General features: G+C 44.7%; 1 protein-coding gene and 1 pseudogene across 2 annotated transcripts; both read right to left on the reverse strand.

Moving 5' to 3' along the window:
* Positions 1-3,175: 3,175 nt before the first annotated feature.
* Tnip2 (TNFAIP3 interacting protein 2) lies at positions 3,176-22,353 on the reverse strand. Of its 2 annotated transcripts, none has more exons than XM_055624342.1 (6): positions 21,997-22,353; positions 10,535-10,825; positions 8,003-8,092; positions 6,807-7,055; positions 6,499-6,618; positions 3,176-4,261 (listed from the first exon to the last, which is right to left on the reverse strand). In XM_055624342.1, the coding sequence occupies exons 1-6, from the start codon at positions 22,273-22,275 to the stop codon at positions 3,998-4,000; spliced, it is 1,293 nt and encodes a 430-aa protein (XP_055480317.1). In that variant the 5' UTR covers positions 22,276-22,353; the 3' UTR covers positions 3,176-3,997. The 2 variants fall into 2 exon arrangements, with proteins under 2 accessions (XP_055480317.1, XP_055480318.1); XM_055624343.1 differs by lacking the exon at positions 21,997-22,353 and adding an exon at positions 21,816-21,868.
* LOC129688850 (40S ribosomal protein SA-like) lies at positions 15,901-21,680 on the reverse strand (annotated as a pseudogene).
* Positions 22,354-22,428: the final 75 nt, after the last annotated feature.

Genomic DNA, 22,428 nt, shown 5'->3' on the forward strand with positions numbered 1-22,428 from the left:
TTTATTTTGTCAGATACTAGGTTAGCTATGCCTACTTGTTTCTTAGTTCCATTTGCTTGGAATACCTTTTCCCATCCTTTTAGACTAAGGTGGTGTCTGTTTTTGGTGGTGAGATGTATTTGTTGGAGGCAGAAAAAAAAAATGAATCCTGACTTCTAATTCAGTCTGCTTATCCAATCTGTGTCTTTTAATTTTTTTTTCATCATGTACACCTGCATGCCAGAAGAGGGCATCAGACCCCAATATAAATGGTGGTGAATCATGTGGTTGCTGGGAATTGAACTCAGGTCCTCTGGAAGAGCAGAGAGTGCTCACTGAACCATCTCTCCAGCCCCAGTCTCTGTCTTTTTATTGAAGAATAAAATAGTTATTATTGACAGTATATTGATTTCTGTTATGTCAATTTAGTTTGCTTGTGATTATTTAGTCCTATGACATCTTTGTCATTTTTATACTTAAGAATGAAGCATTCCTTCAAGTACTATCTGTAGAGTTGCCTTAGTGGTCACAAATTTCTTTAGACTATTTTTTAAAATAATTTATTTACTTTTATGTGCATTACTGTGAAGAAGTCAGATCCCTTGGAACTGACAGTTACAGACAGTTTTGAGCTGCCATATGGGTGCTGGGAATTGAACCTGGGTCCTTTGGAAGAGTAGTCAGTGCTCTTAACCACTGAGCCATCTCTCCAGCCCCTCTTTAGACTATTTTAAATATGAAAGGTTTTTATATCTTCAATTTTAATAGATAGTTTTGCTGGATAATAGTCTGGTTTTACAGTTGTGTCCTTTCAGAGCTCTATTTCAGAATACACTTTTGGGGCCCATCTGGCTTTAAAATAATCATGTGTCATTCTGATGGGCCTGCCTTCATAGGTGACTTGACCCTTCTCTTTTGGAGCTTTCAATATCCTTTCTGTTGTCTGTGTTTTTGTGTTTTAACTAAATTATGTTGTTGAGGTTTATTTTCTTATCCTACCTATTTAGTATTCTGTAGACTTCTTGTATCTAACTTGGCATCTATCTCTTTCTCTAAATTTGGGAAATTCCCTTCTATTTTATTGAAAATATTTTCTGTATAGAGCCTGAGAAATGGCTTAGACCTTAAGAGCACTGGCTTCTCTTCCATATGACCAGGATTTTTATCTCTAGCACGCACACTGTGGCTCACAACTATCTGTGACTCCAGTTCCAGGGGGTCCAAAGCCCTGTTCTGGTTTCTGTGAGCACTAACACATAGAATACAGACATACAAGCAAAACATCCATACACATAAAATAAATTTTTAAAGAAAAATATTTTTATGCTTTTGATATAATATTTTATGCTCATAGTTTAAAGATTGGACTATGATGTCCAATTGTGGTACCCCAAAGCTTTCACATATTCTGTTCACTTTTTAAAAAGTTCCTCATTGGCCTTACTGTTTGACCCAATTCTTATACTGTGTCTTCCACTTTCATACTGTTTCCTACATGATCTATTCTGTTGGTGAAGATTTCCACTGAGTTTTTTAGTTTGGCTTATTTTTTCATTTCCAGCATCATTTCAGTTTGGTTTTTCTTCAGCAGTTCTTTTTATTGACGTCAATGTTCATTTCTTAAAATGACTTCATTATTTCATTTAGCTCTTTGTTCTCTTAAGAGTACGTTCATGAATTCTTTAAGTTGCTTGAACATAATTATAACTATTCTTTTAAATTCTTTGTAAATTCTGACAAATCATTCCTACTAGGAGCCAGTACTGCGGAATTAGTAATCTTTAAAGAAAACATACTATCTTGGTTTTTCATGTTTTTGTTTCTGTGCTGAGACTTGCCACCCATCTAGAATTAATGTTGGTTAAATTTTTCTTTCTTTTGTACTTGTTGTTTTTACATTCAAATCCCCTTTATTGAGCAATGGTATTCACAGTGCTCAGGAGAGGACTAAGTTACAGTAAGGTTGAGGTGTCATCTTCCTCTGTGGGATTAGTATTTAGAGCCAGAGGCTCCACCTCACTTCTTCTATTTAGATCAGGTGTTGTCCTGTGTCAGCCGTTGCCTCTTGCCTGGGTCTGCAGCTTTTGCTGTGAGTTCTGGAACTCCCCAAGTGCCAACAGGCCTTACTCCAGTTCTGCTCTCTACACTGGGTCTGCACTCTTATGAAGCTGGTGTAAGATAGGGAACTTCAGAGAACCTGCAGGCCTAAACTGCAGTCAAATCTGTTCCCTTACTCTTAAGTTGGAAGCTTCTACTGAAGCTGCTAGAAGTCCTGAAGCACCAATGAGCTTTTACCTTGGTTCATGACTAGTTTCTTCCGAGTCTTTAACAGTCCCAACACTGTTCAAAGTCTGAGGTCTCTTCTGAAACCCACAGTAATCTATGAACCCCCTATAAATCAAAAGACAGGTTTTATACTTCCAATATATGATGACATGGAGTAAATGGTCCCTCTTCACAAGGGAGGAATGGGAAGATGCCAAGGAAATACCATTCTAAAGCAAATCCAATTCTGGCATCTAGAAATCTAAGTGGCATCAACTGGGCTCCTTGGGCATCCCTACCTGTCCAGCTCTGGTACCTGCAGCATATGTAGAACATTCTTGAGCCAGCTCCACTCCATGCCTGGACACCAATCTGAGTTCTGCCATTTAATCCTGTGATCTTGGTGAAGTGACTTAACCACTTGGTACCTCATCTTCACCTATGATGAAAATGATACTACCTCCTAAAACTGTTAAGATGAAATTAATATATGGCAAACCCTTAACACATCAGTCTTCCTTCAGTCAGCACACAGCTCCTTTCTTGCCCTGACACTTAATATACCATGACACAATTGCATGCTGCCCTGGCTTAGCAGTCCTAATACATTCTCAGTATGGCCTGCCGCCCCCTTTATGTACCCTTTATGTACCGGGCCAGGACTGAAGATAGCTGATGCAAAGCACTAGGCTAGTACCCAGTCACCTGAGTAGGTCATAATATCACGCTATCCAATGGCCCCTGTCTGGATCTTTTTTAATATTCCTGCACTCAGAAGAATAGGAGCATCAAATGGAGTTCCAAACCCAGCCTCTTGCCCCTGTCAAAGGATATCATGACCCTCGTGCATCACTTCCATCAAACATCAACTCTCAGTCCACATACCCAAGAGTTTCTCCAAGTGGTGTAGAACAAAGGTCAGGTATTAAAAAGAGTTTTACCTGGCTCTCTGGAATTGCTAAAGGTAAAAATGCCTAAATTAGAAGACTTCATTTGTCAATCCTAAGGCAACCTCTGCCTATGAAGCTTCAGCAAGTCAGGCTGGTTGCTCTCCTTGACACCTCTGAATTGGGGGAAGACAGCAGGCATTTTTCTCCTTACCAGCTGTTCTCTCCTGAGCAACCAGAAAACACCCATTGTCCCTGCACACATCCCAGCCCAACTCTCAGAGCAACACAGTAGTAAGTCCATTTATTATAAAAAATAAATGATTACGAAATAAAAGTGCATTCACTTTTGGAAATACAAGTGTTCTACAAGATGGTAGTACTGGGTGCTTCTCTGTGGTTCTGCTGTGTCTGGGAAGGCGCTAGTGTACTGTGTAAGTGTAGTGCAGCATCGACCACTCAGGATGAGGCAGCTCCCACACAACAGGATGGAACTTCCACCTTGGAGAGAGGACACCCTGCTCCCATAGCAACTCCCCTTCCAGCAAGCACTACACCTCTTAGGTGCAAGCAGGCCTCAGAATACTCCCACACCAGATAGCTTGCAGTTTTGAATTCACAGCTAGGTCCAAACTCCACATGAGAGACAAGACTGATTCCCATTTGTTGCCCCTCACCTTATCTCTTACCTCCTGTTCTGTCCATAGTTCCCTCTGACCCAGTTTGGCCCATGGCCAAATTAAAATGACCCTGCCCATCTGTGGACCCAGTAGAATGCAATACACTGAGTTGAGGACTGAGTCTGAGGACACCTCACCAATCCCTTAGAGCAGTTACGCTGGTTACGGGCCATTCATGGCTCTGGCTCATTGGCAGCACTCAGACAAGTGCCTGAGAAATGCCTCGCCTTGTTCATCACTGAAGCACCTCAGGCAGTGAGGGCACTGAAGGTCACCCTGAGCTCTCTGGGCTGTGTAGACATGTTCACCCTCTGCAGAAGGTTCCATCTGTTGGGACCTAGACCCAGGCCTCCAGTCACCAGGTGCCATATGCTGCAGTGCATCAATCTCTAAGTACTTGGCAGTTTTGCTTCCCGTATGAATCCGACAGGGTCCTGGCTCCTGGGAGTCCTGCACAGAAGGCAAAAGTCAGTTTATATGGGCTGTGCTAGAAGTCACAAAGTCTGGCCCTAGGTTCTACAACTAAAGACAGTATCTCAGAGTAGAACTTAAATCTCATTTCCTTGCTTCTTGATATACCACAGTGCCTCACATCCATCAAGCAACAGCTATCAGCCCACGTACTGAAAGTTCTCCAAAGCTCTAGAATCAAGGTATTTTTTTTGGCGTTCGGGAGTTTCCAAAAGCTTAAATTGGAAGACCTCATTCCTCAAATCCTAAGGCTTCTTGCTGTCTAGATGAAGGTACCAAGTGAACAACTGAAGACGTCCTACAGGGACTTGGTCATATCATGAAAGAACAGGCCTGAGTGGAGTTTTCTCCCCACCATGAAATGGAGCCCTCAGCCTTCGGATATTCACTCAAGGAAGTGACCCTAGTACCATGCCTCACTACCACTAGCGTGAGAGAAGCAAAGCTGGGCATGGAGTGAGCAGCATGGACTGGGCATTAGCCAGGGAACAGGCAAACTAAGTCCCACTATTCCTCAATGTGATTTGGGGTGCTAGACAACCTCAGACCTATAGTGGCAGCCATGAGTGCACCTTTGGTGCACCTTTGGCACAGGCCAGCACATGGGCTCTAAACAAATGCCACAAAGCACTGTGAGAAGCAGTGCCCATTGCTACTTACTCCAACACTTGCTCTTGGTGCTTTCACTTTGCGTTTGAATTTGGATTTTTCTCGAGGGACAACATCTCCAATCATTCTAGCACCACTGTCATGTGGTTGTGCCCCTTGGCACAACAGTGCCAAGTGGAGCAACAGTGGAGGCTTGAGAGGCCACAACTAATGCAAAGGCCATGATCCCCACTAGAAATCTAGCCCTTGGGGCTCAGGAGGAATCCTTCGGAGGACCTGGCTTGGCAGGCCTAGAACTGGTAAAGTCACTCCTCTGGCACATCATTGAAAAAGGCTGCCTGAGGCCATCATGCCTACACCATTAGTGATCTTGCGATCTTAAGCACACGGGAGACAGCAAACAAACCAGGCAAAATCAACAGGCAGAGCAGCAAACCCATACAGTCATATTAGAAAATGTCCCTATCCTTGCCCATATTACATGCTAGAAGATTCTGTCCTATGCCTACAGTCCTAGAGCTTTAAGGGAATAGCTTCGTCTATGGCCTTAACCACCCTGAATGAGCCTGATCTCGAACAGGATGGGGAAATATCCACATTCCATCATATGATGTCAAAAGGACTGCTCAAGCTGAGCAAAGGTTCTGGAGGAGGGCCCTCTTCGACTGCGGAAACCCTCTGGCACCACCCTCTTGGCCTCTGAACTTAGGGGCACAGTTTCCACCAAAATCCTCCATTCATTAGGAGCACTGGCACTTGTGCCAAGTCCTATTATGGGAATTTAGCTCAAGGGGGTTGAAGAAAGGTATCTACCAGGTCGCCCCTGGTGCAGAGGAAGGGAAGCAGCTGCTCAGAACAGAACAGTGGGTGGCCTTCACAGATAACTTGTTCCCCTCACATCTTACTGGGAAGGAACGTTTCCAAGTCAGTTCTGCCTTCCCAGCCTATTGATTTCCAGAGGTGCCTCTACTATCTAAGCTATGTCAGGACAGTAAATTCTCTGATGGGAGTCTGGGGTTTATCCCAGTACAGAAGATGTGTGGATACTAAGAGGCTAAAGTAACAAACCTTTCCTGAGAATTTCCTGAGCATGAGTCTCTCCAGGTAGGAGAGGTAAAGGGCATACATGTCCAGCTTTCATGCCTGAGAAACTTCCACTAACAACATACACTAGCACTAAAACCAGAGGTGGCAACAAGCACACTGGCTATCCCGGAGGACCTCAGTGCTACCTCTGTAACATAGTTAATAGGGTCTTTACCTCAAAACAAGGACAGACACAGAACTGCCAATAAAGCACCTGAGGCCAGGGATATGCTTATGTTGCATTGCAACAATGAGTGGGAAGATGGGAAAAGCCCTGAGGACAGCTAGCCTTTACCACCACAGGCCACCATGCCAACCTCCACAGCTAAATACACTACTACAGAGAGGTTTTCTATGGTTTCACCCTAGGCCCAGGAGAGATTACCCTGCCCAGATCTGGGGAGGGCCCATCACCAACAGTATTGTCAGCCAATATATCTTTGCAAACAAAGGTTCACATTTCATTAAAAAAAAAAAAAAAAAACCTACATCTAAAGGGAGAAATTCTCTTGTGCTCTTACCTGTCTCTGAGATGCTTGGTACATCAAGGCCATGACCTTTTCCTCCAGTTCTTGAATCCTACTATGAGCTCGTTCCCGATCTGCCCTTTCTGATTTGAAGTCATCCTTGTAAGCAAGAATCTGAGAAATGACAGAATGCACATTTCAAGGAAGGAAAAAACTTACCTGGCTTCTCCCACATCTCTGACTATCCCACCCAGTGCCACCAAATGTTTAGCCTAAGCTATCTATCCCAAGACTAGGGCCACTGCCTGTGGTGAGTAGACAGGCAAACACCCCTGTTGGTGCTACTCAGAGCTTGAGGACACCTGCTGCTCTAGCATCTGTACTCTCTCCAGCGCAGTGTCCCGGGCCAACTTCACAGCTGTCAGCTCCTGTTTTGCTTCTACACAGTCGTTTATTTTCTCCTCCAACTGTCTGTTAAGCCGGAAAATCTCCTTCTTCATCAGCTCAGGCTCAAGAGGGACCTGTCTCTTCTTTAGCTGTGCATGTAACCCCTTCACATATTCATCCCTACTGGCATCGTAACGCTGCCACTTAGCATTGAGGTCTTCTACCTGAAAAGACAGAACCAAAAGAGACTTTTGCTCAGACCAGCATGAATCTGTGGTTATCAGCAATAATTTACCAAGTAAGATTTTCTAAGGAGAAACTGCCTCCCTTTCTCTTTTGTATAGACAGAGTTCTAAGCCTGCAAGGGGACCCTGATACATTATAGTAACATCTGTATTAACGGTCGTTTTTTGTTTTGTTTGAGACAGGTTTTCACCATGTAGCTCTGGCTGTCCTGGAACTCTGTCTGTAGATCAAGCTGGCCTCGCACTCACAGAGATCTGCCTGCTAAGTGCTGGGATTAAAGGCCACCACCTGGCCATATTAAGGGGTCTTGGGTCTTAAACAGATATGAACTCGGTAAAATTTCCTTGCCTTAAAAACTACTTCCCAGAGCCAGAGTGGGAAAGAGAAACCCCAAAACTACTTCTGGGGACATTGGCTCAGCCAGCCCACTACTTACTGAGCAAGCATCAAGACCTGATTTCAGATCCAAATACTCATGTAAAAGCTGGGTATGATGCACATGTCTATAATCCCAGTGCTGGGGACTGGGAGACAGGTAGATTCCTGGAGCTCATTGCCAGGCAGCCTAGCTAAAGCTATATGCTCCTGATTGATTCAGGAAGAGACCCTGCTGCGAAAATAAGGTAGGGTACAATTGCCTGATGTCACCTTGTAGCCTTCCCATACAAGCACAAACACACACACACAAACACACACACACACACACACACAAACTACTTCCTGATGGTAATTCTTGCACGTCCTTTATTGACTAGTTAATTCTGGGAGGACAGAGAAAGTCTAGACCTATATATCCTCTGTGGCAGGTCTCTGGAGACGGTGTGGATCAAGTAAAAGCAGCCAAGGGGCATCAGCTAAAGACAAAGCCTTCATTTGCTGCTTGTCAGGATTAGTGTTCCTTTTCAATAGGCTGTTAGATACTCACATGAGTCACCTTCTGTTTTAATAGCCGGTTTTCTTCCTGTAACTTCTCAATAACACTCTGGCCAGAAGCATCCCTGCTTACACGCTCCAGCTACATAAGGGTAAGACAATAAGAAGCCCTGTCACTGCCTGTGTATCACATACAGAAAAGGAGAAGTTGGAGCCAGAGGCTGAGGTCACAGACCACCTCTGCAGCTGTACCGTAGGAGGCGGTCACTGTTCACTCGATGGAGAAGCAAAGCAGATAGCAAGTACAGCTCCTCCTAGACAGGAATGTAATTTGCCTCTCTAACAGAGACATACCACCCAGCATCCAGGAGGCTTTCCAAACCCCTGCTGTAGGCCTGACCACAGATCCATCTTACCTTTGCAGAGTCGCCAAGACAGAAATCCTGCCTGTAGACAAATGACCTAATCTGGATGAGGCATCCTAACTTGTGCTTCTCATAGGGTCAGAATCAGGGCATTCAGTCACAGAAGTCAGATCCCAAACTAACCCCTAATAGCCACTGGCTGGCCCAACTGTAAAGTCTCATAAAAACTTTTCTGGAGTATAATGTGTACCCCAGAAATCCCAGGCATTCAGCAGTACAGAGGGACTGTAAATCACTGACATTAGTTTTAAGAATTCCCCTTGAATGAGAGGAAGTGCATGTCCTAACCCAGTCTGCTGGGAAACCCCAGATGACTCAGCCAAGACCAGGGCTGAGAAGTGATACTGACTTAGAGGCATGAGGTGCTGTGTGCCAAAAGCCAGCACCCACCTACCAACCTGCTTAGGCTACTTTGAGATCTTTAAGGGGAATGTTTCAGTTACACAAACGTGGACAAGAGCACCCATCACCTCCTATACAAAAACACACACAGCAGTGTTCCTTCTAGGGTGACCGTCTTGTGAAATCCAACTGAGATGGTTGGTTCTCCATCTGAAGTTTCTTCACACTTTTGAGAAGCTGCTGGTAGCTATGTGTCCCCTTTCCTCAGAACATACACAGTCTTATGAACACTGCTGCAGCCTCAGAGAACTGCCTAGAAAGGATGTGATCTAGAGGCCCTGTGGGCGGGGGGTGGAGGGTGGGCAGTGCCCAGGAGATGCAGACTCAGCCTGGACCACTGTTAGGAAATGTCCCCCACAAGCTCATGGTTTGAAAGCCTGATCCCCAGCTGATAGCTACTTGTAGAAGCTATCGACACTTTAGGAGGTGTAGCACAGCAGTCAGAAGTGAGTCAGTAAGGGCAGGTCTTTGAAGATGATACCTGGCCCCTAGTCCTAGTGTCTCATTGTCTCTCTCTGTTTGTGTGTCTCTGTCTCTGTCTCCACCACCTCCTTCCTGTCTGCCATGATGTGAGGATCCTCTGGCACTGGTTCCTATTACCCTGACTTTGGCCATGCCATGCCCACCATGACAGACTGAAACCAGCCCCACCCCAAAGTTGTTCTGTTGCTATTGTAGTCATAATAACACAAAAGTCACAAGTACACCCACTGGGTTGTATCACTGTAACATTCCCCTTGAAGATCTCAAAGCAGCCTCAGGAGGCTGGTAGATGGGTGTGTATGGCACACAGAGGTACCAAATGTGAGTGTTTCCCTGTCAGCTCCACACAGATCAGCACCACCTGCCAGTAGGAAATAAGGTGCCATGCCCAGCACTTGGCCTCTATTGAGTCCTAGTCCCATCAGTCATACGCTATTACTATCAGGTGCCCTGTGGTTATGAGATGCAGCTCTCCCCTGACTACCTTACATATGCCCAATGCCAAAACCTTGGTCATGCTCCTCTCCTCTCCTCTACCAAACCTTTCAAAGAGCCATAACCCAAATGTCCTGACCTGGAGGCACAGGGGTTTTTTCTTGGGTCCCTACTGCAACCTGGCCCTTCTAGCTTCTGGCCCCTCTGTCATCACCTCACATAGTGATGACATGGGGGTTCATAGTTTTGAGGCATGAAGATGGTCTGTGTTGTGTGATAATGAAGAAGCTATAGCCCAGAGGCTGGCTTTATGGCAGCCTAGCTTATGGCAGGCCGTGTTACTAGCAACAGAAGTTCTGGCTCTTCGTGTGGCTTCTGGCTGAACTAGCTCTTACCACTCAGATGCAAGGAGCCTAAAACAGGCTGCCACTCGTGGGTCTTCCAGCAGCTTTAGGTCGGGACTCTGCATATGTGGCACGTGGAGGCATTTGTCCTCCTTAGCAGTGTCACCTACATCTGCCTCAGTTTCACTGTTTGTCAAAAACACATATGACAACACTTCCTGGGACAGCCCTTCTATCCCCAGCAATTCCCTTCCTATCCTCGGTGCAGAAAAGAACCAAAATGCCTTCTCCCAACCTGCATGCAGAATCAGCCACAAGCAATGCTGGGAGTTGGCGGACAGGCTACATGTCCCATCACATCTCTTCTGGTAAGCAAGCTTATTCTCCTCACTGAGAAAACAGTAGGTTCTGTGGCACCCCAGACCTCGGTGATTGCTCCGGAGTCCTAGAGAATGGCAGAAAATGACTCTTGCCACACAAGTCTTCATTGCCTACCTCATCAGGGCTTTTCTCCTCACCATCTCCCCGTGCATGCTGTCGTTCGTCCAGACATTTGGCCAGATGTTGACACATGTGGGCAGTGGCCGCCAATGTCCTGCGAAGTTGGTGGGACTCATCAGCCAAGGAACGGCACAGGATGTCGCTGGCAGCCTTGGCTTGTTCCTTCTCTGCCACACTTCTCCGAAGCAAGACGACCTCCTTCTCCCGCTCATGCTGAGGCTGGCTCATCAGCTGCTCCATCTCCCTCTCTTTTTCTTCTAGTCGCTCAGTAAGTCGTTCAACTTCCTAAGCAGAAAATAATTTAAAAGCATAGTTTAGATGGCTGTGGTGACACATTCCTTTAATCCCAGTGGTTTGGAGGCTGAAGCAAGAGGATCAAAAATTTGAGGCCAGCCCAGGAGACCCTATCTAAAAATGTAAAGGGAGACAGGGAGGTTCAATAACTGAAAGTTAAAGCACAGCTTGATTAAATGAAACAATGTCAAAATCAAAGGTCCAAACCCAGGCATGATAGAACACACCTTTAATCCCAGTACTTAGGAAGCAGAGGCAGGAATACAAGAAGTTCAAGGAATCCTCAACTATATAGCAACTTCGAGGCCAGAAGAGGAAAAATTAAAAAATAAAAAATAAAGCAAATGTGATAAAAAACAAAGGAAAATCTGGCAACGATAATGTACACTAGATAACACTCAGGCTTTCAAGATAATTACATAGTTAACGCTGGAGTTTTTCATCTTATAATATTTTTCAAACTTCATTTAAAATTAGTCTCAGCCAGATGTGGTGGCGCACACCTTTAATCCCAGCACTTGGGAGGCAGAGTCTGGCAGATCTCTGTGAGATCTGGTCTACACAGAATGAGTTCCGACCAACCATCCAGGGCTACATAGTGAGATCCTGTCTCAAATAATAATAATAATAATAATAATAATAATAATAATAATAAATAATTACTGGGAGGCACAGAGAGGTGGATCTCCGGATTTGAGGCCAGGCCAACCTGATCTACAGAATAAGTTTGAGGACAGCCAGAAGCCAGGGCTACAAAGAGAAACACTGTCTTGAAAAACAAAATAAAGCATAAACAAACAAATTACTTAATAGAAATAAAGAATTTGCAGGTGTCATTCATTCAAGTGAGGTCATACTGAATTAGGATTATTCTCAATTTAACTAACTAATGTCCATTTAAGAAGGAATTTTAGACAGACATACTTAGAAGAGAAGGCCTATGAAGACAAAAACTGTAGCGTAGCACCTACAATCCAGAGAACATTAAGGACTGGCAGCCACTACCAGAAGCTGGCAGAGATAAAGAAGGACCTTCCCCCAGAACCCTCAGACAGCTGACACTTTGAGCTGGTGCTTCTAATCTCTAGGACTGTGAAAAAAAATAAATTTCTGTTGCTTTAAGTTCACCATTTGTAGTACTTTTGTTTAGAAAATGAATATAGCCTAAAATCCTAATTACTACTTAAAAAAAAAAAAAGAAAGAAAAACTGGGTGTGGCGGCCCATGTCTGTAATCCTAGAACTTGTGAAGCTGAAGCAGAAGGACTGCCAAGAGTTTGAGTCAGCCTGCTCTGCCTAATGAGTTCCAGGCCAGCCAAAAATAATTATTATTGTTTTGGGTTTTTGACACAAGGTCTGTGTGTGTGTGTGTGTAGCTCAGGCTAACTCATGGCAGTCTTCCTGTCTCAGGCTTCCAATGTGTTGGAACTAAGGGTCCTTAAGTGGCAATTTTATTTTGTTTTGTTTAAGATTTTTTTCTGGAGATCCAGGCCATGGTGGCACACACCTTTGATCCCTGCACTGAGGAGGCAGAGGCAGGTGGATCTCTGAGTTTGAGGCCAGCCTGGTCTATGGAGCCAATTCCAGGACAGCCAGAGCTACACAGAGAAACCCTGCCTTAGAATGGGGGGAAAAAAAGACATTTTCTGGGCCTGGAGAAATGTCTCAGCAGTTAAGAGCACTAAATGATCTTCCAGAGAATTCTGGTTCAATTCCCAACACCCATATGGCCAGTTGCCATGGTCTATAACTCCAGTTCCAGGGAATCGGACATCCTTTTCTGGCCTCCAGACATGCACGTGGTGCACAGACATGCATGCAGACAAAAACACCCACACATATAAATAAAAATTTAAAAATACTTTCTCTAGGCTGCCCAGACTGGTTTGAATCCCTGAGCTTAAGCTTAGCCTCCTGAATTAGAGGACCACTTATACACACTACCAGCCTGGCTAAAATGACCATTTATAACAAGCTGGCCTTAGATTTGTGCTTTCCCATTTCCAAAGAATCCTCAAACATAAACAGTACATGATAAGATGAAATGGCCTCAACCAATCCACTCCACACATGAAGAATCAGACTTACAAAAGCCAGGGATATGGCTAAGCTTTTCCTTTTAGGAGATGGTAGGAAGATGCAACCTCTACCTTCTATCCCTAGATCTTGTCACCATGATAAATGAAACACCAACTATGCTATAGAGACAAACTTGAATTAGTACTCTCTTTATATTTTTATTTATTGCTGCACATGTATGTATGTGTGATGTACGTCAGTGAATCAGTGTGGCGGACATAGAGAAATCAGAGGACAACTTTCAAGAATTGGTTCTCCCCCTCCACCCTCGGTTCCAAAGATCAACAGGCTTGCACAGAGAGCGTTGCTGCCCACTGAGCCATCTCAAAATAATCAACAAACAAAAAATACCAAAATCTTTCCAGCCTATACCAGTGGTTCTCAACCTTCCTAATTCTGCAATGCTTTACTACAGTTCCTGATATGGTGGTGACCTCCAACCATAAAACTATTTTTGTTGCCACTTCATAACTGTAATTCTTCTACTGTTATGAATCATAATGTAATTATTTGGAGAGATAGAGGTTTTCCAAAGGGGTTATAACCCACAGATTGAGGACTGCTACTCTATACAGTATAGCAAAATAGGAAGAGAACAATTGGAAGGAAAGGAGATCTGATGCCAGGATCAGGCAGGGCTTGCGAGGCCAGTGTCCAGGACAACAGGATACAGTCACCTAGTCACAGGCTACATGGTGAATAGCACTGTTAACCCAGAAAATCTTATCTGAAAGAAGTTTGCAAAATATCCATCCAGGCCTCAAGTTGCAGATGGGGTAAGGTCTCAAGTCCCACTCTGGATACCATGAGGACAAGTTTATGGCCTTGTCCAGAAATATTGGCTACTGTCTGCCAAAGATGAATTTCTCAGCTCCTCCACATCCCCAGTCTTCAGTACTCTTTGTGGGAGCCCTTATTCCCTTCTGGTCTAGAGTCCCTGTTTCTAGAGATGGTGGATGTGGCCATCAATGAAAGCAATCTAAGCAACCATTTGCTTTCTACCGTAGTTGTTTTTTGTTTGTTTGTTTATTTGTTTGTTTGACAGGGTCTCACTCTGTAGACCAGTCTGGCCTAGAACTTAGAGATCCACCTGCCTCTGCCCTTCTAGTGCTGGGATAAAAGGCAAGCACTTTAATGTCCAGCTGCTTCTGTGGCTTTAAACCTGCCTTGTTACTTTAGTGAACAACGGAGTCTCTGGGAGGTGAGCAAGGTGATAAACCTTTCTGTTCTTCCCCAATCTGTGACTGAAACACAGCTCTCACAAAAATGACTGGTGGGTAAGCAAAAAGTACTCACTTTTATGAACAGCAAATCATTAAAATGCTTCTTAATAATAAAATTACAGGGGCTGGAGAGATGGCTCTACAGTTAAGACGGGAGTTCTGCTCCCAGCATCCATGACATGTGGCTTACAACCACCTGTAACTCCAGCTCCAGGGATACAGGCAAACACGTACATACATATCTTAAAAGTAAAAATATGGGGCCTGGAACGATGGTCAGCCAGTAAGAGCACTGGTTTTTCTTCCAGAGGTCCTGAGCTCAATTCCCAGCAACCACATGGTGGCTCATAACCATCTGTAATGGAATCTGATCCCCTCTTCTGGTGTACATGAAAACAAGAGCACTCATATATATAAAATAAATAAATAAATACTTTTTTTTTTTAAGTAAAAATATATCAAGCTAGAGAGGTGGCTTGGTGGTTAAGAGCATTTGCTGCTCTTGCAGAGGATCCAGGATTAGTTCCCAGCACACAAAACAGATAGCTCACAAACACCTGTAACTCTAGTTCCATGGGATCTGATACCTTCTTCCATGGGCACCAAGTAACCACATGGTGCACCTACATACATACAGACACACATACACAAAATAAAGAAAATCATTAAAAAATGTTAAAATATATTTTGACAATTAAAAATTAAAAACATCTAAGAATTACAGACACATTCTTTGTATGTATACTCCGTTGGCCAACTTGGGAGCCTGAAAAGGCCATTACCACATGTGGCCCCTTGACATTGTACCACCAGAAACATTTTCTACTCCTCCTGGCCCTTTTTTCAAATCACCTTCAACATATGCTATTCACAATTTTATATCCACACAAAAGTCATTAATATCTTGCTCCTGTGTGTGTGTGTATTTGAGATTGTTTTTCAACGTAGCTCAGGCTGGTTTCAAATTCAGCTCCTTCTGCCTCAGGATACCAAGTGTTGGGGTTAAATGTGTATGTCAGCACACTAGCACAGAACCAATAATATTCTTAGCTGATATAGAATCTGAAACAACTTCATAGTTGCTTATTGTCAGAATACATCCCATTGGCACATTTGAACTGCTCAAAGTAAAGTTTTAATATATGGACTATGTTCAAGGACACATCTGGAGTCTTCAAAAGGTTTCCTGTCATCATAAAAAATAGAAAGGGGGTCCAGAAAAACCAAGTCTTGGACTAAGTGGAGAAATCCCAGCTATCACGTGGAAAGAACTTCATTTTTCACCGTATTTGCACTGCCAGTGGTATGCACAGTTCACATGGCTGTGAAGAGACCTTTGTAGTACTCCCCTTTGAAGAGTTTATTCTGGCTTTGACTTCCATTGGATCTTTTTTCTTTTTTTAAGTTTGTATTTAACTTTTTTTTTTTTTTAAAGACATGCTAACCTCAAATTTGATCCTCTTGCCTCAGCCTCCTGAGTGGCTGGGACTATAGATATACTGTGCATTGCCCTTCTGCACTGGATTTCTTCTGTATCAAAACCCAAGGCAATGGTTACAGAAGCCCTATGCTGTTGTACCTAATGTTATGCAGCTTTGAGCACCTAGAGTCTCCTGCCCCTTGTTGTTTGCTTGTGAGATTTTTTTCCCCACTATCTTTGTTTCTGGAAGTATAAAGTATACCCCACCTGAAATTTTTTTCAGCTTTTAGGAACTTTATTTTCCTTCCACCTTTTCTCCCTTTGCTCAGGTGACTGCAGAGGAGCTCAGGACCACTCAGTAGTGGCTACAACCTACTCGGTGGCCTGTGCTGTGGGAGCTGCTGACCAGTCCTCAGTGGCTGGCTGGGCACTCTAGTCTTCAGTAGGGAACTGCTGGATAGGTACAGAGGGTACCAGCACACCCTCAGACCAGTCTGCCACCTTTGACTGAGCAGCAGTGAAAGCAGGAGCTGGTGCAGTCCAATTGCCCTGGAATTCCTCCTTGGTCAGCCTTCTCAGCAGCAGCCTGCTCCTCCTTCTCAATCTCCTCTAGATCTCTGTAGAAGTCAAGAGCAGGTATAACCTCCCATGGGTGTTCACAAGAAATAGTGCCATGCATGCGGAGTACTTCCAGCATCCACCACATCACACCCACTGAGTGAGCTCCCTTGTTGTTGCATGGGATGGCAATGTCCACATAGCGCAGAGGAGAATATGTGTTGTACAGAGAGATGTTGGGCAGGTTGACATAATAGGCCTCTGTGAGGGGCTGGTGGTTAGCCCTGGGATCAGTCACCACTAGAAGCCATGGCTCCCTGAGGGCTGCTTGGATCTGTTAGTGAAGGTCCCAGGTGTGAAGTGACCAGCAATTGGAGTGGCTCTAGGGACAGCAAAAAACATCTGCACAGCTTGCTGGCCAGTGATCTTGGAGGAAATAATGCTGACATAAGCAGGTTCTCAACGGCAACAACAACCTGGGAGATGTGAGCTGCATCTCCCAGGTCCTCTTCAGATTTATGATGTAGATGCCATCACTCTTCCTTTTGTAGGTGTATTACTCCATCTGAAAGTCAAGGCTGGTGCCATCAAAATGGGTTCCTGCGGCAAGGAATTTGAGGACATCCTCCTCCTTCATCTGCAGGACATCAAGGGCTCTGGATATTGTGTAAGTTTCCCCTTTAAATTAGGCTGGGAAACAAGAACGCCACAAGGACCTATCTCTAGGCAGGGTGGAAAGTGGAAATCTAAAGTTTTATACACTCTTCTTGTATAGTCAGTTGCCTATAATCATAATATATATTACTATATATGGAAATAATTGTGTTAGCCATTTCTTTAGTGAAATGTAAGTAATGAGTGTAACTAGTGAGTGTAACTAATCATTTGTTTCACATTGCTCTTTCTTTCTTTCTTTTGTTTTCTTTTTCGAGACAGCGTTCCTATGTTTAATAGCCCTGGCTGTCCTGGACTCACTTTGTAGACCAGGCTGGCCTTGAACTCACAGAGATCCACCTGCCTCTGCCTCTGCTGGGATTAAAGGCTTACATCACCACCCTCGACTGCTATTTTTGTTTTGTTTTGTTTTAAGAATTGTGTTTATTTATTAGTTTACAAGAGAGAGGGGGGAGAAAGTGTGTGTGTATGTATGTGTGTGTGTGCTGCCTTTACCTGTTGGGCCATCTTGCCAAAACTATTTCTTTTATTCTTTTTTATTTTATTTACTCTGGCTTTTTGAGACAGGGTCTCACTCTGTAACTCTGGCTAGAGTTCACTATGTAGACCAGGCTGCCTCAAACTCACAGAGATCCTCTGTCTTCTAGTGCTGGGATTAAAGATGTGCGCTAATACACATAGCGACATAGCATTACACTTGGCTCCAGCTTTTTATTTCTATGTTATGTGTCTGCATATGAGTATGTACTTGCTCATGCAGGTTATTATAGAGACCAGATGAGAATGTTAAATCCCTTGGAGCTGGAGTAACGGGCACTTGTGAGCCTCTTGATGCTGTGAACCAATCTTGGGTCCTCTGCAAGGGCAGGATGTACTTTGTTGGTTTGTTTGGTTAGTTGTTTCGTTGTTGTTTATTTTTTGTTTGTTTTTGAAACAGACTTTCTCTGGGTAGCCCGGGCCTACCTATGTCTCCCAAGTACTGGGATTAAAAGCATGCACCACCAACACCAGAACCATCTTTCCAGCCATATATAATTTGTTTTCAAAATTAAGGCCAGTTGCAGTTTTTCTCCTTTTGTTACAGATGAAGGACAAATGGTTTAAAACATAACAATGCTACATTCACTAGTAGAATTTGATGACAATAAAAGGTAAGAAAATGATAATAACATTTTTTAAAGAGACACTGTATTTGCATTAATATGACAAGCACATAATTCCTTTGCCATTTGCTAAAATTCTTCTGACACATATTTGTCATCATAGAATGTATTACATTAGTTACTACGGTGGATTGAATGGGAATGGCCACCATAGAGTTGAATGCTTGGTTTCCAATTGGTGGAACTGTTTGGAAAGGAATGAGAGTTGTGGTTCGTTGGAAAAGGTGTGCCAGCCACTGAGGGTGTGTTTGGTGTGGGTGCCTGTATCCCCTTCACAAGCCCCATCTCTTTCTCTGCCTCCTGTTGATCAGTGTAAGCCCTCAGCTACTGCTAAGCACCACACCTGCCTGCCGCCTTTCTTCTCCCATGATGGTCATGAACATGCCCTCTGAAACTATAAACAAGCCTCCAATTGAACACTTTCTTTTAGAAGTTGCCTTGGTCATGGCATCTCTTCATAGCAATAGAAAAGTAACTTAAAAAGTTACTAGTTTATAGTCATAGACTGTATTACATTAGCTGGGCATGGTGGCGCACCCTTTAAGCCCAGCACTCGGGGAGGCAGGGGCAGGCAAATTGCTGTGAGTTCGAGGCCAGCCTGATCTACAAAGTAAATCCAGGACAGCCAAGGCTATGCAAAGGCTATGCAGTCTCAAAAAAAATGTATTACATTAATAACTAATAAATGATATTAGTTACATTAGCCTTATCCTGTGCATACCTCCGAAAACCACATTACCAAAGGGGGAAAAATAATGCTGAAACAAAAATGAACAGGGTAATTTTTTTAACAGAATAATTTTGAAACATATTTCCACTACTAATATATTTAGTCAGTTTGTCTTGGCAGACTGGGGAGCCATACAATAGTTTTGTAATATTTAAAGTCACCACAATGTTAACAAAATTTCCTGAATAAAATTTCAAATAATTCTTAAAATCCCCGAAAAAAACCTGTATGCCAGAAGACATAGGACCAATAATACTGGGACCACAGACTGGTTCTATCTCAAACCTCTAGAGAGCTACAAATAAGTCCCAGTTGTTGAGTGTGGATTCATCTGCACTGAACACCAATGGCCACCAGACTGCAGGTGTAGTTCTGTTCTGATTAGGAGGAGCTTCCTTACCCTAACTGCTCCCACTCTTATTCTGGTAAAAAATTCTGGGGTGCATTCTGTACTCATCTGTGGCTCTTGATGTCCACAACACTAAACTAGTGACACAGACCATGTAGGACATGTAGGACAGCCCCTACATTTCCCTTCTGCTCCAGTATTTTACAACCCTCCTTCAAGAAAGAGGGAGAATTGGAGTAGGGAGAAACCTCTTGGTACTTTAAATGATGCAGATAGAAAACAGTAACAGGGCTGGAGAGATGGCTCAGCGGTTAAGAGCACTGGCTGCTCTTCCAAAGATCCTGAATTCAATTCCCAGCCACTGCATGGTGGCTCAGAGCCATCTATAATGGGTTCTGATGCCCTTTTCTGTCATGAAGGCATACATGCAAATAGAGCACTGATATGTATATGTATATGTGTATATATATATATATATATATATATACACATATACATACATACATACATACAGAAGTAAATACTTTTAAAAGTTTAAAAAAAACATGACAACATAATGGAAAGTAAAACTGTATGGTAAGCACGAACTCAATACCAAATGTGTGTGTGTGTGTGTGTGTGTGTGTGTGTGTGTGTGTGTGTGTGTGCCTTTACAAGAAATAACAGGAAAGAGGCATGCAAAAAGCATGTGGGATTATCTCATTCTTTCCTTTATTTTTCAGATATTCTGAATTTTACCACCATAAAAAAATGCATTTTTTTTTCCCTCTAAAAGCTTCTTGTGGCCAGGCCTGGTGGCAAAAGCCTGTAATACCATCTGCCTGGGAGACTAAGGCAGGAGAACCCAAATTCAAGGCCTGCCTGGGATTCACAGTGAGTTCAGGTCAGTCTGTGTAATTTAGTGAGACCAAGTCTCATAGTAAATAGTAAAATGGAGATTCGTGAAGCTTGATGGTAGAGTACCTGCCTAGAATATGTAGGGTGGCGGTGGCACACGCCTTTAATCCTAGCACTTGGGAGGCAGAGGCAGGTGGATCACTGTGAGTTTGAGGCCAGCCTGGTCCACAAAGTGAGTCCAGGACAACCAAGGCTACACAGAGAAACTCTGTCTTGAAAAAAACAAATTAAAATAATAATAATAATAAGTAGGCTCTAGATTTAATCCCTAGTACAAAGGGGTGTAGGATGGGGAAAAAAAAAAAAAACAAAAAGAAAAAAAGAAACCTAGCTTCAGGTGTGATCTTGGAAATAAACATATTTTGCCAGCTACTCTCCTTTCAGGCTTTCTTTCTTGGGAAAACCAGGATAGCCATGGACAAAAAAAAAAAAAAAAAAATGCCAGTTATTCACCAAAATGTGGAACAAGGATATCAGATTTAGAAATTCCTGCTGCAGTTACTCTTGTTTCAGTTTTGTGTGCTTATGGTATCTCACAGAAACCAAACAACACCAAATGACAAGGAGGGCCAAGTAAGAATGTATATATTACCAAACACTGGCAGGCTCTACCTGTCACCTCTTCCAATACAATACTAAAACACCACCAACCAAAAAGTGGGTCTGCTCTCTCAGAGCTCCATCCTTCAGAACCCTATGCATCTCTTAGGGCCCTCCCTGGCACCCCACACAAGGTTCAGAAACCCACATTCCACAGAAGACCTCCCTAACACAGAACACAATAACCAAGACCTACACTGCACTCTCATAACCCAACACAAACACACTGGACCCTACACACATTTCCCAGAAAGCAATGCCCGTCCATATGTCCTTGTGACCCTCTAAGACCCCTGCCTCACCCATGTCCTTTAGGACCCCTAGTGTCCCTCAGAACCCTGCATCCACAGAACCCTGAACAGCAACCCTCTTCAGAACTCCATTTTCTCCAAACCTGGTACCCTACTGTTGTTGTTTGAATAAGAATGGCCCCCATAGGCTCATATATTTGCATGTTTAGTTATCAGGGAGTAGCACTGTTTGAGAAGGATTAGGATGTATGGCCTTGTAGGAGCACGGTATCGCTGGGGTCACTGGGCTTTGAGGTTTAAAAGCCCACACCAGGCCCAGTGTGTCTCTCTACCTGTGGATCAGGATTTAGCCCTCAGCTATTTCTCCAGCATGAGGCCTGCCTGCAAGCTGCCATAGTCCCCACCATGAAGATATTGGACTAACCCTCTGAAAGTATAAGCAAGCCCCCAATTAAATACTTTCTTTTATAAGAGTTGTCTTGGGGGGAAGGGGGAGTACAGACCAAAAAAAAAAAAAAAAAAAAAAAGTTGTCTTGGTCATGGTGTCTCTTCATAGCAACAGAGCAGTGATTAAAACAGCCACACACCCTTTAGAGTCTGGAGCACAGATGAGAGCTCACTAATGGCAAGACTACCTCAGACCGTCACGCCCCACCGATGCCTGCACTCCAGGGTCCCTCATGTTCCTCAGATCCTCCACACAGAACTTCATGAGCAAGTTTCCCAAAGCAGCACCCCTCAAAGTCTAGAGACCCCAGGCATCGGCCCCAGACTCACCTCCATTCTATTACCCTCAGAACCGCTCAAAACCTGAGTGGGACCTCAAGACTTGGACTACTCAAACATCCACACCCCCACCACCCTGGTGGGTGCCCCAGGGACTCCTGCTCACCTCTGTGCATTATACCACTCGGGCCCTGAACCCCCCAGATTCTCCCCCTCAGACCGCAACCCCTCAGGATTCCCTGCGCCTCAGATCCCGGCGTCCTTCAGACCCTGTGAGGCTCAGGGTCCCGCGTTCCTTAGGACCCGCTTACCTCAGGACTCCGTGTCCCTCATAACCCAGCTCCCTTCAGCCCTTGAGACCTCCACGCCCCGGACCTCGCGCTCTTCAGACCCGCACCACGCGTCCCGGGGGCCTCGCGCAGCTCTCACCCGCGCACCTCGGGACTCAGCCCCGCAGGCCGCCTTGGGCAGTCGCGCCCGCCCAGCCCGTACCTGACGCAACTGGGTCTCGACGGAGCCCTCCTCCCGCCGCCGCAGCTGCTCACGGAAACGCTCCACCTGATCCAGAAGCGCGTCCACCAGCGACGGCGCCGTGTCCCCTTCCAGAGCCGCTAGGCGGGTGCGGAGGCTCGCGATGAGGGCGTCGCGCGCGGCCAGCTGATCCCGAAGGCGCTGCAGCTGCTGGCCGGCCTCGTGGTACAGGCTGTAGAGCGTGGCGGCCGCGCGCGGGCTCCCGTCCCGTCTATCAGACCTTTCGTCCGCAGACGACATGGCGGCGGGCCTTCCCGGGGCCCTGGGGGGCCTCCAACTTCGCAGCGAAACGGGAGCCACAACCGGCCTTCCCGGAACTTTTTCCGCCCCGCCCCGCCCCAGCCCGCCCCCTGACGGAGCCTGGCACCGCCCACATCTGGCACCGCCCCCTCC

Source organism: Psammomys obesus, unplaced genomic scaffold (assembly GCF_907164565.1).
Source record: "Psammomys obesus unplaced genomic scaffold, mPsaObe1.curated_primary_1811, whole genome shotgun sequence".
In the NCBI taxonomy this organism is placed as follows: domain Eukaryota; kingdom Metazoa; phylum Chordata; class Mammalia; order Rodentia; family Muridae; genus Psammomys; species Psammomys obesus.